The sequence below is a fragment of the Mytilus trossulus genome, chromosome 10 (genome assembly GCF_036588685.1).
Source record: "Mytilus trossulus isolate FHL-02 chromosome 10, PNRI_Mtr1.1.1.hap1, whole genome shotgun sequence".
NCBI lineage: Eukaryota > Metazoa > Mollusca > Bivalvia > Mytilida > Mytilidae > Mytilus > Mytilus trossulus.
The window spans coordinates 7465885-7485617 of record NC_086382.1 but is presented as its reverse complement, the minus strand read 5'-3'; the positions used below and the strand labels follow the sequence as shown (position 1 = coordinate 7485617).

Here is a 19733-nt window from a genome sequence, read left to right as displayed (position 1 = left end):
TACTGTACCCGTAAACAGCAAAACAGATGTTTTTACCCTCATGGTTTTCAACACTTTAAATAACCAAGTTTTTAAAGTTATGTGATTGACACCTTGTAATGGGTCCTTGACAACTCTTAACTGCAGCAAGATGGCAGATTATCAGCATAAGAGAAGCAGGGATGTCGCTGTAACAACTGCACGTATTGTTGGTCATCACCATTCCACTATAAGTCGTTTTGAGAATAAAAATCAGGCAATAAACGCTGTTAAAGACCTTCCGAGATTATGAAGACCCCCTATACCATTTGCTAGAGAAAATCAAGCATAATGAAGGTTGGTCAGAAGGAAACCCATTACATACAAGACAATCCTAAAAAGAGAGTGGTGGCCATACAGGAGCCTATTAACAAGAACTGTTGGAGATCAACTCATCGCTTCTGGTTATCGTGGGATAAAACCATTTCAGAGATCTTTGCCAACGAACAGACACACACTTTTCTGTATCTAATGTAGTGCAGAGCTCTCCAAAGTTGGAAATTAGCATTGTGGAGGAAGATCCAATGTTTAAACTGAATTTGGTTCATCTTCATTGGCCCGATCGTAGCCAGACTTTGAACCATATTGAGCATATATGGGACATTATTGGGCTGAAAGTCTGTTAAAGGACACCCCAGTTCAAAATCATCATGAAATAAACAATGCCCTTCATCAGAAACCGTTACTGCTACCTTAGCAACAAATTAGTCGATTTATGGCAGGAATCAGAAGACGTTAAGATGCGGTTATCCGTTTGAATGGAGGCTGCGCACAAAGGTCTAATTCTTTGGCATATAACGATCAACCATGATGTGAACAGTCAACTGAAGATTAATTTAAAAATGTCTGACATTGTAAAGTTCGACTACAGTAAAAGTTGTAAAATGCATTTTTTTGTACAAAAAAACACGTCATTTTGTTATTAAAATTGTGGTTATATAAATAATTTTTTTTTAAACATTTTTTGTTTGTTTCAAAGCCAATGTTATCATAAACTATGTTTCAATAATATTATACACATATTTTATTATATTTCATCCAAAAAAAGAGGTTGATTTTTCAAGTTTGAAAAATCAAGGTGTTGCAATACTTTTTTCCATGTGTAAAGTTGACCTATTGCTTAAAGTTTTAAAAAAACCCGGACCAAAACACAAAAACTTAACAATGAGCAATGAACCATAAAAATGAGGTGAAGGTCAAATTCAATTTGAGCGACTGACATATAGATCATAAAATATTTCCATACACCAAATATAGTTGACTTATTTCATATATAGTATAAGATAAAAAGGACCAAAACTGAAAAACTTAAATTTGACCACTGAACCATGAAAATGAGGTCAACGTAAGATGACACATACCAGTGAGACATGTACACCTTACAATCATTCCATACACCAAATATAGTAGACCTATTGCATACAGTATATGAAAAACAAAGAAAAATGCAAAAACTTAACTATAACCACTGAACCATGAAAATGAGGTCAAGGTCAAATGACACCTGCCAGTTGGACATGTACACCTTACAGTCCTTCCATACATCGAATATACTAGACCTATTGCTTATAGTATCTGAGATATGGACTTGACCACCAAAACTTAACCTTGTTCACTGGTCCATCAAATGAGGTCAAGGTTAAGTGAAAACTGTATGACGGACATGAGGACCTTGCAAGGATGCACATACCAAATATAGTTATCATATCACAAACAATAAGAGAAAATTTCACATCAAAAAAACTTTTTTTTCAAGTAGTCACTGAACAATGAAAATTGAGGTCAAGGACATTGGACATGTGACTGATGGAAACTTGGTAACATGAGGCATCTATATACAAAGTATGAAGCATCCAGGTATTCCACCTTCTAAAATATAAAGCTTTTAAGAAGTAAGCTAACACTGCCGCTGTGCCACCTTACCCGTGCCACTGTAGCCGCCGAAACAAAAGTTGCAAGCTCGACAAAAATTAATGTTTGAAATTAAAAATTATTGTAATTCAAACAAAACAAAATCTATAAAGAATATATCAATATACAAAAACTTATCTCAAAATCTGACAGAGCCCTATAAATGAAACAGTACATTTATTATACAGACCTTTTCTTTAAATAAATCACGTAACCATACTCCTAAATCTTCTTCTGAATCTGGCAGGTTATTTATCTCATGTCGCCTTAAAATAAAACAATAAAAAATCAAGTTTAGTATATGGAGTAAAGAATTCAACATAATTAGCAAGCAGGATGGGGTAATCATATTCTGTAATAGATTGTAACTGATTAAATTTTTCAAGTAATCAAAACTAAACTGTTATCACAGAGATATGTCTCTCTTTTTTGTAATCTCTATAATGCAAATGTTGAAATAAACAAGAATGTGTCCACAGTACACGGATGCCCCACTCGCACTATCATTTTCTATGTTTAGTGGACCGTGAAATTGGAATAAATTCTCTAATTTGGCATCAAAATTAAAATGATCTTATCAAAGGGAACATGTATACTAAGTTTCAAGTTGATTGGACTTCTACTTTATCAAAAACTACCTTGACCAAAAACTTTAACCTGAAATTTGCACTATCATTTTCTATGTTCAGTGAACCTTAAAATTGGAATAAATTCTCTAATTTGGCATTTAAATTAGAAAGATCATATCATAGGGCATATGTATACTAAGTTTCAAGTTGATCGGACTTCAACTTCATCAAAAACTAAAAACTTTAACCTGAAGTGGGACAGACGGACGAACAGACAGACAGACGGACGAACAGATGGATGAACAGACGGACGGACGAACAGATGGATGAACAGACGGACGGACGAACAGATGGATGAACAGACGGACAGACGACGGATGGATGAACAGACGAACGGACGCACAGACCAGAAAACATAATGCCCCTCTACTATCGTAGGTGGGGCATAAAAATAGCAACATGTAAGTTTAGCAAATATTCAAAGTCAATGAATTATGACTAAAGGTACATGTCTAAACAATCTCCATACAAAATACCATTGACTTATCATAAGTAGTTCTATTTAAACATTTAAACAAACCTAAACACTAACTAATGCATGTAAACTAAGCAAAATTTCAAAGTCAATTAGCCATAACTGAGCAGGAGGGTAAAATAAATCCATGGAAATGAGATGTGCCAATGCTTATACAACTGAATACCAAGTATCATTGACCTACTTCCAATGGTTCAAAATAAGCTTGACCTAATCACAAAATAATACATTGTTGACGCAGCCGTCAATGCCTACACCAGAAACAGCATACCTATGTCTCGCTTTTTTACTCTGTCAAGCAAGACAAAAATCTGTAATCATGATTTAATTGATTTGATCATAAATTATGATGTAATCATCGATTACATTTATAAATATAAGAACATGTGGCATGATTGTGAATGAGACAACTCTCCATCCTAGTCACAATATATATGTTCCAGACTGTATGAGTATTTGGACCGTACACGTACGATCTGACTAATATTAAGAAGTTGGTCAAGTTTATTACATACAAATGTATATAACAGATCAAAATAACTTATATCTCAAATGAATATATAAAAATTTCAATTATAGTAATTGAAATAAAAACTTAATATTTTGAATTTTAAACAAATCACACTTATTTAATATGTTAATCTCCTCTATCAAGCATGTCAGTAATACATCAATTTCAGACAAGTATGCTCATTGAAATTATCAGAAGTAAATATAATGTGGGAGGACAATTGTTGAAGAATATTTAGGAACTTTACAAAAAAATGCACATGCAAAGGAACATGCATGAAAAAACTTGCATAAAAACACATGCATGAAAAGTAATAAAAATATGACGTTCTTTGTGGAAGCATGTGTCACCTTGGGCCAGAGTAACACAAAAGGATTCACAGATAAACAAATACTGTGGATTAATTTATTTTAGTGGGCATCAATTTTCATGGATAGAGAAAAAAAGACGTTTGGTGGTATACGTATCATGGATCGCTGATTACAACAACAAAAAATTAAATGCGTCATTCGTGGATTTCTTTTTGATTTAGCAGATTATATAACCTCCTTGGTTTGATCAATAATAAAACAAAACAAAGAAAGAAGGAATTAATTGAACAAGTTTTGAATTGTCAAAATCCTCACATGGTCATTCTAGGTTCAAGTGTTCATTGATAACTTCGATTACAATAATGGACAGAGACAACTAATTATTTGTTTGTTTTACAATTTATAAATTCCTGTCTGAATTCTATAAGGCATTCAAAACTTAATGATTGAAAGCTCATTTCCCTAATCACAATATAATAAACAGTGGTATAAGTATAAGGTGTGAAAATAAATGTTGCTGTCATAATATGCAATATCCCCGTACTCAATCCTATTGATTTTTAATCAGTGGTAAACCAAACTATGACACGGTAATTAACAACTTGCAGTTATTTTCTATGAACAGTTTTAATCAATTTTAAAAAGTAAATTATCACTGATATTCGATATATTTATTATAGATTGAATCGAAATACTTGTATCTTCTTTCAATAAAAAACATGTGCTATGTTACAATGTTTATCCCTAGTCAACACTATATACAAGAACTGCATAACATAACCGGAAATAAACATTCGACTCCATACACATTTCTCGGGATTATTCTTCGTTGAATTCTTAAATTCTTGGTTCACTGTGACCCACGAAACCAATGAAAATTGGTAAACCACGAATAAAAATGAATCCACAGTATTCAATTTCAATTGTTCACTTATTCACTTTATCCATCTTATTGTAATAATAACCATTTGTATAAATAATAATAAGGATTTTGATAAATATTTGTTTAAGTTTAAATTTAACCCATATGATCCCAAAACATGTATGGTCAGCAGTGGTATGCCTATACTCATACAGTCTGACTGTATGAGTATATGTATACGGTCCAGATAATACACATATGGTCCAAATACTCATACGGTCTGGAACATATATATATATATATATGTAAAAGTAAACCATTATAGGTCAAAGTGTGGTTTCAAAAAAGACCCTTGGCTTACACAAACAGCAAGCTTTGTATATAGGGCCCCAAAATGACTAGTGTAAAATTGAGAATGAAAATGGGGAATATGTCAAAGCAACAACAACCCGACAAAGAGCAGATAACCCTACTAAAACTTTAAACAAACAAAAATGTGAGAATGGAAAGACGGAGAGACAGAAAGTCAAGTGTAAAACTTAATGCCCCAATATCATACGGTGGGGTCCTGTGGGGTCATAAAGTATTTGGCATTAACCATTCTTCCTTTGAAATATCTTACTTAAGTCTACGAGTTCAATGGGCTTAGTTCTTAATTTTATTTCACACATATTTGAGTGTTGTACTTAAGACTTAAAACTTAGATATACATTTTCAAAAGCCTAAAACCAATGTTTGCCATTAAATATAATTATAATTTATAAGTATGCAATCAAGAATAATCATACTATATCCATACAGACCTTTTGAATGGATTATTAGAAGGAAGACAAGTTGCCTAAAGGGATATTATAGTGTTCATTTTTGTGTGTATGTAACATGCTGCATAATAATATTATACAAGATTGTATTCTAATCTATTGATCATTATCAATTAATGATGACAGATCTTGTACAATAACAGTATGTACATGTAATGGTGTATGTACAAATAAAATATATACCAATATTGGTCTAAAGGATAAAACTACATAAATGTAAGTACTATTACTTGTAGATTGATTTATCTGATTAAAAAACTGATCTTGAAAAACTAAGTAAATTTGAAATCAGGAATAAATGTCTTGTTTCTTCCAGATTTTTAAAGATTTGAAACGCAATAAAATAAAGAAAACATATTTTAAAAAACAAAGAAATACTAACTACCAGGTTCAGATAAATTTGAGACAAGGGCCATTGTATTTTTTTAGTTTAGTGAGATTAATTAGATGCCGTAAAGCTTAGTATTTTTTCTACTGAAAATAGGTGTTACAGAACTTAATGGCAAAATACAATTGTGAAAGACAAAGTAATATTATTCTGCAGTAAAAAATGAAAACAACACGCTATTTATTTAGCGTATCTCTTCTGATAGGCTCAAGAAATATTTGAATGTCAAGGATGTATAAGAAACGAAAAAGTTCATAAAAATAGTCAAATTCATTTGAGGTCAACTTCACCTGAGGGGGTTGAAACCTCAATTTCTTTAAAATGAATAATTTATAAATGGACAATTTTAAAAAAACATTTGTTATAAATCAAGTTAGTAACCAAGTACTGATTACTGAACTGATGATACCCTTGGGGACTAAAAGTCCACCAGCAGAGGTATCGACCAAGTGCTGTAAAAAATGAAAAAGAACATGTAATTAATTTAATGCATCCAAAGCATAATATCAGTAAATAATACCAACTGATATGTAATTATATCTTATAAGTCATTAAAAATGTAAACTAGAGGTTCTAAAGAGCCTGTGTCGCTCACCTTGGTCTATGTGAAAATTAAACAAAGGACACAGATGGATTCATGACAAAATTGTGTTTTGGTGATGGTGATGTGTTTGTAGATCTTACTTTACTAAACATTCTTGCTGCTTACAATTATCTCTATCTATAATGAACTTGGCCCAGTAGTTTCAGTGGAAAATGTTAGTGAAAATTGTTAAAAATTGACTATAAAGGGCAATAACTCCTTAGGAGGTCAATTGACCATTTTGTTCATGTTGAGTTATTTTTAGGTCTTACTTTGCTGTACATTATTGCTGTTTACAGTTTTTGGTTTAGGTTTAAGTTTGGTTTAATTTGGCCCAGTTGTTTCAGAAGAGAAGATTTTTCTAAAAGATTACTAAGATTTACCAAAAATGGTTAAAAATTGACTAAAAAGGGCAATTACTCCTAAAGGGGTCAACTATCCATTTTGGTCATGTTGACTTAATTGTAAATCTTACTTTGCTGAACATTATTGCTGTTTACAGTTTATCTCTATCTATAATAATATTCAAGATAATAACAAAAAACGGCAAAATTTCCTTAAAATTACCAGTTCAAGTGCAGCAACCTAATAACGGGTTGTCTGATTCATCTGAAAATTTCAGGGCAGATAGATCTTGACCTGATGACAATTTTACCCCATGTCAGATGTGCTGTAAATGCTTTGGTTTCTGAGTTATAAGCCAAAAACTGCATTTTACCCCTAAGTTCTATTTTTAGCCATGGTGGCCATCTTGGTTGGGTGGGTAGGGTCAACGGACACATTTTATAAACTAGATACCCAAATGATGATAGTGGTCAAGTTTGATTAAATTTGACCCAGTAGTTTCAGGAGAAAATTTTTGTAAAAGTTATTGACGACGACGGACGCCAAGTGATGAGAAAAGCTCACTAGGCCCTATGGGCCAGGTGAGCTATAAAGTAGAACCCTCTCCCCATTCCTTATAACCAACAAATCTGTTTTTTGTACATTTCTCATATTTTTTATTGCAGTGCCCCCACCCCTTCTAGAACTGCATTTTACCCCTAAGTTCTATTTTTAGCCATGGTGGCCATCTTGGTTGGGTGGGTAGGGTCAACGGACACATTTTATAAACTAGATACCCAAATGATGATAGTGGTCAAGTTTGATTAAATTTGACCCAGTAGTTTCAGAGGAGAAGATTTTTGTAAAAGTTATTGACGACGGACAACGACAGACGACGACGGACGCCAAGTGATGAGAAAAGCTCACTAGGCCCTATGGGCCAGGTGAGCTATAAAGTAGGACCCTCTCCCCATTCCTTATAACCAACAAATCTGTTTTTTGTACATTTCTCAGATTTTTTACCCCTTCTCAAAAATGTAGAAAATCTAAGTCTTTTGGTTGTAAGATGTTGAGGAATCATTCTTAATGATAAACTTAAAATATCTCATCTTCCAAAACTTGGTATGAACAAATCCAAATGACAAAACATCAATTTAGAGATAAGCCTAATTTGAATTTCTTTTTTAATGGTACCCATATGCATTGTTCCAGTCAGGCTTACCTTATTCTCACCAAGCTTACCTTATTCTCATATGTCCAATAATTTTCTTCCCTCTTAATACATTCATCAATGATGGCTCAACATCACCTTTAAATTCTATAGTACAGTCATACACAGCATTTACTGTAAATAAACAAAAATATGTATTTATAAAAAAATGTTGGAATATGTAATGTTATGGATGATTAGGATTTGCGTGGGTAAAATCCTTGTTCATAAAATATTTACTATTACCTCAACTATTGCAATCTCCCTCTTCTTCAGAGGCAGATTTAAGAGGAAAGGGGCTCACAAATCCCAGGTCCCCCCCTTTCCTAGGTAAAATTTGGTTGATTTTAAAGGGAATCACTGAAGCCTGACTAGAGCGGCCCCCTCTTAGGTAGTCAGTGGGCCTCCACTTATGAAAATTTCTGGATCCGTCACTGTACATTTATCGAGTTTTTAGTGTATATACAGTTATACACCAGTTGCCTCCCTTTCAGTTTCTCAAGAACAATCATAATACAATATTATTCATTGAGAGGGGAGGGTGATCATATTCATTAGAAATCCCTAATCTTGTACTAGGTCTAGTACAGAATGTAGTTGTTTGGTAAGAATTGTTGTTAACTAATGGTCTATTTACATAAATCTATATATAAACCATTTCTAAGTATGCTGTGAATAGAGGCATTGCTTTAAAGGAGTTCTGAGACTAAAAAAACAGAAAAAATAAAGGGGTACATCAGAACTTTTGAAATTAAGTCATTTAAAATCAAATTTGGGGTAGGGGGATTCTCCAGATTTGTCTTCATTAAACATTTGCATAATTTTCTTTCAAATTTAAGGAAAAAATATACTTTCAAAAAAGAAAATGAAATTATGAAAAGAAAAGTATGGGTTAGCAGGAATTTTTAATGGAACTACAGGTTGCCTTTTGTAAATAGAGCTGTTTCTCAAACCACACCTCTTTTGGGGATATATATAATATTCATAGATAATTAAATTTGTTTACGTACTGGTTCCCAGTTATGATCTCTATGTTTCATCCTGTAGAGACATACATAACTTGGGAATGTTACCCGTAAATATACATATGCATATCAGTCATATTGAAATCTGTGGGAAACTTTAAGTCAAGGTAGGGGTAGTACAGAATTTTAGTGTAAGTTTAAACTCTTAAAAGTTCCAGGCATATAAATATCGAAAATATGCCCTATACGTGCTATATTTAGACCTTTAAAAAACATACCGGTAATGGTGCATATAAACTTTCCATTCTAGGATATAATTATTTTCCAAACTTCATAGTAAAAGTGGTACAGTTTTATTTGTAAAAGGAGTTCCAATGGGAAATTGCATTGACGATATATATTTACAGTTTTATCAGTGTCATGTTAATACAAATTTTGCCAGCAAAACCCTACTTTTCATTTCACAATTCAATCATTATTGAATCATATAACACATACCGGCAGTTCAAAATAGCCATTTTTGGTTAAATTTCAATTTATGGCAGTCAGTTACAGAGCTTATTTTTATATAACCCTTTCCTCCATTAAGACGCCTTTTGGCCCCACCCCCTTTTCTCCATTATGACGCCTTTCAACGCCTGTGTAGTACCTCAGTTGAACGCTATGACTACGAAATGTCTGCATCAGACTTTATCAAATTTATATCCAATATAAAAAAAGGATAGTCACAAGAATATCTGACTTAAATTTATTTGATGAAAAAATAATTTTTCGCAATGCATTTTTATACTTTAAAGCATATTTTCAGCATTTTGTTTAAAAATTCTATGCGAATCAAGTATGCAAAAAAAATATTTCCATTGAGGAAAGGGTTAAGCAGAGTAGCAGACATCCTTAAGCAGATTACCTGTCTGATCAATGAGTTGATTGTGTAGGTTACTTATTATGAACATTCGAATTACATGTGGATTTTCAAGGCAGTGATGTATGCAAAGCAGAATATCAGAAGAGGCTTACTCTATTGACTCTCCTTATCCTTGATTTCTGCTTATGGAGTTCATTTGATTCTTTCAAAAGTTTTGTTCATTCTACCTTGATTCTTATCATGTGTATGTTATTATTTCATTTGAACAAAGGAAAAACAACTGTGTCACCAGCCGCCCAGTAGCTAGTATATCATATTGATAATGCTTTATTAGACAGATAGATAGATACTTTATTCTCTAAAAAAAACTAAATACAAGTTTACAGAGAATCATACAATATAAAAAAACTATAGTTGAGGTGAACAAATATTTATATATATTCTAAAATGAAGCATAAAATTATTATGGCATTATTCAAAAAAATGTTTGAAGGGCTAAAATAAAGGCAATTGTTTTATTTTGAATTTTGTACTATTAAAATTGCAAGGTCACAAATTGTGAACCTACATATTCTTGAATAGGTCACTCTATCCTTAACATTATAAATTTTCATTATACTTTTAAACTATTTTTAGTATCTATGATATCTGAGGTCAGATAAATTAAAGAAAGGTCAGAACAACTTCTGATATATAGGTCAAACAGGGTGTCTTGATAATAAAGGTGTTGTGATAACTCTATCTTATATGTCATCATAAGGTCAGGACAAACATCTTGACACAGTAAGCTTGTTTGAAGATTTCAGCACACCGATCTACTTTTATTATCATGTACTTTAAGTTATTAGTAGTACATATTTTACTGCATCAATTGGGCATTTCAATAATCAATGCCTCTTCAGATCAAACTATTAGAAAATACAAAAAGCTAATACAAAAGATGAAGAGCTAATAAACATGCTAAAACCAAAATGGGCAAACATAAAGCTGAACCTGTACAAGGCAAACCTCAAGCTGAACCTGTACAAGACAGACCTCCAGCTGAACCTGTACACGACCGACCTCCAGCTGAACCTGTACACGACCGACCTCCAGCTGAACCTGTACACGACCGACCTCCAGCTGAACCTGTACACGACCGACCTCCAGCTGAACCTGTACACGACCGACCTCCAGCTGAACCTGTACACGACCGACCTCCAGCTGAACCTGTACACGACCGACCTCCAGCTGAACCTGTACACGACCGACCTCCAGCTGAACCTGTACACGACCGACCTCCAGCTGAACCTGTACACGACCGACCTCCAGCTGAACCTGTACACGACAGACCTAAAGCTGAACCTGTACACGACAGACCTAACGCTGAACCTGTACAAGACAGACCTAACGCTGAACCTGTACAAGACAGACCTAACGCTGAACCTGTACAAGACAAACCTAACGCTGAACCTGTACAAGGAATCTGAGTTATGCATGAGCCATATACATTTCTAACCTTTACGATGATTAAGAAATTTCATAAGTTTATTTGAATAAAACACAATCAGCATTTTCCTACCAGTACCTGCTATTATGCTAATCATTGCCTTGGGGAAAAACAGTCCACCAAAGAAACATTGACCCAACACATTTGGTGCAATTTTACTGTAGCAGATTTTGACCATGGATTTGACTTCAGTGATGCTTTAGGACAAAATATTGGAAAACCTACAACCTTATTCAATTGTTATAGAGCTGATTAAACTGAAAGTCAACCCAAACATCTGGGGCCAATAGACAACTTTGAGTTCGATGCATTTCTGTCAAAAACTCTGGTTTTAGTGAACACCATTTGTGCGTTTAGGGGCGTCGTCACTTCCATTCCAATGTTGAGCGAGTGGTTGGAAAACTATAATTCAATATTGTACGAATTATTCCGCAAATTGAATTCTCAAAATTTACAATCAGCACTGCTGTCATTAGGAAATTGTCATTAAGTACCTACAGAACAACCATTCTTTCTAGTTTATCCTGCACAATGACGATCACTATGACGCTTGATGAACATTAATAGTGCAGGGATACAGGCGACCCCCTCTATCTGGAAATGACGTCATTAAGGCGTGTATAATTGAGGATTTTTTTCTGTTGACGGATAAACTCGAAAGTGGTCTATTTAAAGACAAGCACAATCCATTATACAATATTTTATCCCCAGCCTCATTAGGGTGTCCAATGCATGAATCATATTACAACATGGTATCCAATGCCTGACTCCTATGTTACCATGCTGTCCAAAGACAAATTCCTTTGACTCAATGACGTTATCCATAGCCTGACTTCATGCTGTACCATGTCTTAGTTACTAAAAGCTAATTCAAAGTCAATAACTGATCAAAATTGGTTTCCCACAAATAATAATAAACCAGTGACTTTTTTCACAAAAACTCTTGCAATTAAAATTGATCATAATTATGTTATACTGAAATGTATATGACTTATGAGTATTTTCACTCTTAAGATTTTTTGAAACAAGAGTTGCAGCAGTAATGACTATAGCATGTATAGCACTGCTTACCTTTCCCTTTCATTTCTTGCATAGAATAGGCAAAGCCTTTAGTTCTAGGTAAGAGATGATGTTTGAGTTCAGGATAGCCTTTCTGTCTGGCCACTTCACAACTGGCTTCATGTTTCTCAGGTGTGTATCTGGTTCCTTCAGGAAAAAGGAGCAACTAACAAAATACATATTCATTAAATAACAGTTCACATGCAAAATAAAACATATATATCTTAATCCTTTAAGCTCCCATTGAATTTTTACTATCTTTTTAGTTTTCCAATCATATAATTTTTGTAGGACCCCCAGACAACTCCATATCTTATACCCATTCTACTATATTCTATTTATAATTAATTTGATCAGCAATGATCAGTGAATGTAATTTGCATTTTAGAGAAAGGACAAGAAAAATCTTTTTTTTTTCCAGTTCACTGTTGACACTATTTGTTAACCTAATCATGCTAATAGACATTGTAAATTTCTGTTTTTCTATAAAATAGCATAATAATGCATAAATTTCAATTATGAGTAAAGCTTAATTCTAATATGACATGCTTCTTTAGCTGTGTAAACAACAATGTGATAAAATTCTCTATAAAATATACTAAGCGCAGACTCAGAGATATACATAATAATGGATGTTACAATATACTTCCTGCGTAAATCTACATGTATTGGAACCTATTTGCAGAACCTTTGCTGATTTAATTGTTTTAAAAAGTGCATTTAAAAAAAAGACAAATAACTTTTGTTCTTATTCGTATGCATAATTAAAAGAAGTAATGCACAAGAGCTCGGGAAAATCAACAGAATAAAAATAAAATAAAATTTTGCGAAAGTCTATTAATCTTTTTGGCGCATTTAAGTCATTTCAAAACATGACGTCATACAAATGAAACCGCTTAAGTGGAAAGTTTTCTGTTACGTGAACCATCAGAATTCTTATGACATTGTATTTAAACAGACTTTTGAGGTAGGTTTTGTTTTATTTTCTATTCTATTGCATTATTCGCATGTTTACTCATTTCAGCAAGTCAACAAAATGTCAACTTTGGATTTGACGGAAGCTTACGAGAAAAACATGTAAATTAAAAATGGCAAATGTTGGGTTTGAGAATTTAATGAATTAAAAAGTTTTTTTCTAGCAGTTATTCACAAAATAACATACGCAAGCTACATATTTATAAAGATATTTGAGCTATATCTAACAGGGAGTAAAAAAGAACAGCCACCGTACAGCATACCCACCCTCGCTTCAGTTTTCTAATGACCGTATTTGTCCTATTAGAATCGAAATAATTCATGGAAGCCATAGATTGTTGGAAATTTACACATTACCTGGGCCGTGATATTCATTAATTTTATCCCTTGCTAACGCTCAGGATAAAATTCGAATATCACGGCCTAGGCCATGTGTAAATTTCCAATAATCTGTGGCTTCCATGAAATATTTCTTAAGCAGTATTTACCGTAAACCAGTATCCATCAGGGAAGGCAACCAGTTCCTTGACACCATCATGGATACGTTTTTTATCTTTGTTCCAGTCTCTCTTTAAGAATATACTCTCCACAAAAATCCAGGACCAACCCATAGTAGGTACGAATCGTAGGGATTCCTTGCCATATATCTTTGTTCCCTGAAGAATATTTAAAGGGAGATAATTTAAATTTCCTACATACTTCAAAATTATACTTAAGTTAAAAAATTAATATACTACGACTAGTAAGTAAGATTATATGAATCAAGTTTGCCCTAAAATAAAGTGAGAAATAGTTGTCAACTGCAGACAGAAAACCAGCAGAAAAACACTTAAGAAAGAGCAGAAAATGCAAAAAGTTAATATTTGGAAACACCACACAAGAATGTACAAGCATCATAAAAATACAACTGAAAGATCAGTGTGCTTCCCATAGTCATATATAGCATCTTTGCTTTTCTCTGTAATCTTTTTTATCAAAGGTTTTTGTATTTTTCAACAATTTTTTTATTTTTGGGTATGGTACGTGTTTAACAATTCAAGTTGGACATTTTAATTGGATTAATGATTTTCATTTATTGACATGGCTTCTTCTTGCTTTTTAGCAGCCTATTAACCAAAAAATAATTTTCATATGTGTTTTGTAATATTTTTCTTAGTTTTTCAGTAGTAAAAATATGGAATATAATTTAATTATTCTCTCATAGTTACATAAATAAATATATATGTTTTCCTCTGAAGACTTTTGTTCAAAAGTGACATATGAGGTTTTGAACCCTCTCTTTAAAGTACCGTATAGCGGGTTATTTTCGCAGGGTGTAAATTTTCGCTTATTTTCGCGGATAGAACAAAATCGCCTAAATAAATCCCGCCAATTTAAAAGTGTACATGCAAAGGTTATGTTAAAAATGTTGAATCCGCCAAAAAAATAACCGCCAAATTTTTTCGTATACCTTATTCCATGAAAATCGCGAAATTTTACACCCGCGAAAATAACACGCTATACGGTATCTTAAGTAGCTGTTTGGGAAGCATCATCAATTTTTATCAGTGGAATATCAATGGTACACAAATTGAAATACATGTAGCACTGTACATTTAAATGTATATTCAGAATACAACAATAGGTATAGTTGATTTGTTGAGTTATAAATTAATTAAATATATACATAACAATGACTTTCCATACATGCAACATAAAATGATATTGATAATTTCCTTTTAAACAGAAAATTAAATCAAATCAAAATACAGTTTCATAGCATAAACCAACTGGCTCTTTTAATAAAATGAAATTTCTAATACTAATGGGGAGGTAGTTGAAATAAGAAATGTATGGATGCTAAAATTCATGTGAGGAAAAAAAAATTATTGCATCTTTTCACACATGTTGTCAAGAGAAAATGCATCAAATCTGTCAAACACTTAAGCAAAAAATATAAAATCGTTATGATGAAAATACATTCCTATCTATTTATGTTTTTTCAAACATTGCATCAATTAAACCGCTTAGATACCTACACCAATTAAATCGTATCTTTCAGCTATAATCCATGCCATCAACCAATCAATTTCATATGTATGGTTCATTGTAACAACGATATGTTCTGTAGCTATGCGTTCTCTCTCATCAGGATGCATATACAGTATGCAATCACAGCCAGACCACCATTCTGCCACAAAAGTAAATTCTGTAAAAATATCAAATTAACATCAAACACCTTTTTGCAAATGTGGACACAGAGAAATGTAATACTTGAATAGGTAAAAAGTAAATTCACAAAAATACTGAACCCTGAGCAAAAGTCAAAACAGAAAGTCCCTAATAATCAAATGGCAAAAATACAAGCTCAAATGAAGATCTGTGATATTTCTGTGTTGGTACAAGACTACAGGCAATTTCTTCTGCATGTTGCATTTTGTAAATACAGCTGTTTCTCAAACCACGCCTCTTTTGGGGAGATTTAGAATATTCATAGAAAATTAATTGTGTTTACATATATATACTGGTTCCAAGTTATGCTCTCTGTGTTCCATCTCATAGAGACATAACTTGGGAATGTTACCATGCATATTGTTTACATTAAAATCTGTGGTAACCCTTCATTTGAGGTAGGGGTAGTTAAGAAAATGAGTGTTAGTTTTAACTCTGAAAAGTTCAGGGCATATAAATGTTGAAAATATGCCGCACAGCCCTATATTTTGACCTATTTTGAAAAAAAATGTGGTGCATATATACTTTCCATTTTTAAAGGATAAGATTATTTTCAAACTTCATAGTAAAAGTGGTACAGTTTTAGCTGTATAAGGAGTTCATATGGGAAATTGCATTGTCAATATTTACAGTAATGCAACCTGCAGAGAATGGTGGATTAAACCTGGTTTTACAGCTAGATAAACCTCTCACTTATATGACAGTCACATCAAATTCCATTATATTGACAATGATGTGTGAAAAAAACAAAGTGTCTGAACATTTCAAACCAAAATCACCAAAAGTTGTGAAATTTTATACAAATATCCACTGAATTTTTTAAAGTTTTTCGCTCAATTTCAAAATGGTAATTTGGTTATAAGTTTGTTTAATATTTAATTACATCTATCATCAATTCTGAAAAACCTGAGTCCAATGCTAAATATGCTTTAATCTGATGTTCAGTAGTTGTTGTTTGTTGATGTGGTTCATGAGTGTTTCACGTTTCTGTTTTTTTACGGAATAATCAATCTGAAGTGTGCATAGTGCATTACCAGATATTATCAACATAATCAAGGTAGGCTTTTCAAAGAATTATTAACTCTTAAGATTTGAACTGTATCCAGTTACAAATCTTTACAAATTTTTAGCCAATAGATACATTACCATCAGGCGCTAAGCTCACAATCAACTTTTTGTCTTGCTAACTGTTCTCATTTGCTTAAATTTCTATTTTTGAGTCACATGCGATTTTTTCCTATATTATTTTTCAAGACATCACCATAAAATGTCATATATTTTGATTGGTTGATAGTTATTCTTACCATTGTTGACAATGATATCTCGGGGTAACAATCAACGTACTCTATCACCTGTTTAAGCTATGCGTCAATTATATAATATCTGCTCTCAAAATCTATACAGATACTTACGGCTCCAATAAGATCTAACTAAGCACCAGTTGACTTTTCTGTAAAGACTTTTATTGAATGGCCATATAACCATGGAACATAGTTGTAGAAAGTTGACAAAAAGTCCACTGACAAGGTAGATGTATACAAATAGCAAGTAAAAAATGGATTCAATCATCTTCTTTCTGAAAAACATTGTTATGGAGTTCGTTAACTTAAGGAAAGGCCATATTTGGGTCTGAATATTCAGTCCATGAAAAAACATGAATGTTACAAGCCACTTAGTGTAAGTAAATAGTAAGAGCTAGATTTAATCCGACTACGGCCTGATCAACCCCAATAAAGGTGTATTTACATGAATAAAAATACATGAATTTTTCAAATGAAAAGTAGTTTATTCAAAAGCTGTTTGCATTCTTTGATAAAGTGAATGCGATTATGACAAAGGTGTAGGTCCAGTATGACCACTTTTTGGCCCCAAAATAAATCAGTTTTACAAAATTGTTAGAATAAAGTTTTACATGTTTAACTATTCATTGGAAGAAGAATACTTCTGTGACATAAATATGGGCTGATTTTTACAATATAATGACATTTATCAGGTACTAGCATCATTAAGTCATGCTATATACATGTAACTGAAATCTTCACAATTTTAGTATTTGAGTTAAAGGAGTAGGTTTAGTAAGACCCCTTTTTGGCCCCAAAATATGGCAGTTTTACAAAATTGTGAAAATGTAATCTTTAAGCTATTTATTGGAAATTAGTAGAATGTTTCTGCTTCATAAATATGGGCTGTTTTTGACTACACAATGCACATATATCGGGTACTAGCATCATTAAGTCATGCAAAATTACTGAAATCTTCAAAATTTTTGCATTTTAGTTAAATTTTAGACGGTTTCCTTCTTAAATGAAAGTGGCCGCATTCGTGTTTATTCATAATATTGAAACGTAAGTTATATTGTATGATAATACATAATATATATAAAGATTGAGGATGAACACGGATGCAGCCACTTTCATTTTTCACAAAAACCATGTGGAAAGTGACATTTTTTTGCATATTTGATAGATTGTTCATATCTTAGCTTGAATCGGAGCACTTTAAATGACTAAATCAGTTAAAATCTATCCCTTAAACTAATTGAATCAATTGAAATAGACACTTAAGTGTTTAAAAAGTGTCTAAAATCTTTCATTAGATGAACTTGAAAATTGAGGACAAAATCGATCCTTACCGGACCGGACCTACTCCTTTGAGACGGTTTTCATCTTAAATGGAAGTGGCCGTATTTGTATTCATTCTTAATATTTGAATGGAAGTCTTCTAACCCCATATGGAATTTACTTACCCTGTATATATCATATTAGGTCACTAGCACACTATGAAACGAATTTAACTTACCGACTATCTTTATTTGTTGAATTTAGACTAAAGTTGTCTTATTTGCTATCATAACACATCTTCTTATTATTTCTGTATTAAAGTGTTGAAGTGTTCAATTTTAAGAACCTTCTTCAATTGGTCTGCACTAAACAACTAATGTAAACGATAAATACTTATTATCAACAACCTTGATATCAACAATATTAAACAGAACTTTAATAGTTTCAAATAATCAAACAGTGCCCAAGTCGTTAATCCACAACTAACCATGTATGAAAATAAGCCCCGCCTCCCTACTAACCTAATATTGAATATACACGGTCTCCACGAGGTCGCTTTTAGCCAATCATATTCCGAGAAATGTATAGGAGCTAAGATAAAATGTAATACATAACATATGTAAAGGTTGAGAGTGAACATGGATGCCGCCACTTTCATTTTTGACAAAAACCATCTGAAAAGTGACATATTACATGTATTATGGCATATTTGACAGATTAATCATATTTAAGTTTGAATTTGAGCGTCTTAAAGGACTAAATCAATTGAAATCTTTCACTTAAACTAATTGAATCGAGTGAAATAGACACTTAAATGTTTAAAAAGTGTCCAAAGTTTTTCATCAGATGAACCTGAAAAATTTGAGGCAAAAATCGGTCCTTACTGTGCTAACCTGACCTCTACTCCTTTGAAGTGACAGATTACAAGTTTGATATACAGGCATCACTTATTACTTAGTTTGAATGACATTTTATCGATGTTATCAGAACTTATTAAGATAATGGCAAGGAAGTTTTTTTTACACATTTTCAGTTTCAGGTTTGTGATATTTCTTAACTATGACCTCAAATTAAATCAGCTATAATTAAGTAGTGTCAAGTCACCCAAATATATATTGTTCCTAATAGGAGTAAAAACGATGAAAATTTTAAATAAAAAACTGAAAGATCATACAGGTCTGCCAACTTTTCAAAATCACTGTGGGGGTTTAGCACTCGACAACAATTTCAAAGGTTACAATTCTTTGCAGAATTTTTTGCACATGCTGTTTTGTGGTCTAGAAAAGTGTCATATCTGTATGCTGTGCTTACAAGCCTTTTTTTCTGTTTATTTGCAAGATTCTCGTTATTGTATCAAAAGAAAAGATGAATACATGTACAATGTTTGTAGCTAGAATACCAGGATTTATTTTCTTGCGTAAGAATATTAAATGATTGTTAATTTTTCCAAATTAAAATTACCCACAAAGAAGGACATTTATTTGATCCTTGTGAAAAATAATGAATAGTACATGTACATTGTACTTTAAATGATTTGGTAATTTAATCTAATAATATCACATATA

At 32.6% G+C, this 19733-nt stretch overlaps 2 protein-coding genes across 4 annotated transcripts in view; one reads left to right on the top strand and one right to left on the bottom strand.

Annotated features, from left to right (window-relative positions):
* The window catches only part of LOC134686800 (tyrosine--tRNA ligase, cytoplasmic-like), a 338438-nt gene that overhangs the window by 299808 nt on the left and 18897 nt on the right, over positions 1–19733 (top strand). Inside the window, exon 1 of one of the 2 annotated variants that reach the window (XM_063546583.1) lies at positions 5650–5754. The exons of the other annotated variant lie outside the window; for it this stretch is intronic. The gene's annotated coding sequence lies outside the window, so the exon portion shown is untranslated. Of the gene's footprint in view, positions 1–5649; positions 5755–19733 lie in introns of those variants that run through there. 2 annotated transcript variants of the gene reach the window in all.
* Positions 1–19733, bottom strand: part of LOC134686802 (1-acyl-sn-glycerol-3-phosphate acyltransferase delta-like) — a 43993-nt gene that overhangs the window by 20891 nt on the left and 3369 nt on the right. For both annotated transcript variants that reach the window (XM_063546587.1, XM_063546585.1), the window contains exons 2-7: positions 17020–17183; positions 15415–15584; positions 13885–14052; positions 12434–12587; positions 8076–8178; positions 2120–2195 (exon numbers count right to left, since the gene is read on the bottom strand). In XM_063546587.1, the coding sequence (XP_063402657.1) occupies positions 2120–2195; positions 8076–8178; positions 12434–12587; positions 13885–14052; positions 15415–15584; positions 17020–17176 (828 nt within the window). In that variant the 5' untranslated portion in view covers positions 17177–17183. The remainder of the gene's footprint in view (positions 1–2119; positions 2196–8075; positions 8179–12433; positions 12588–13884; positions 14053–15414; positions 15585–17019; positions 17184–19733) is intronic.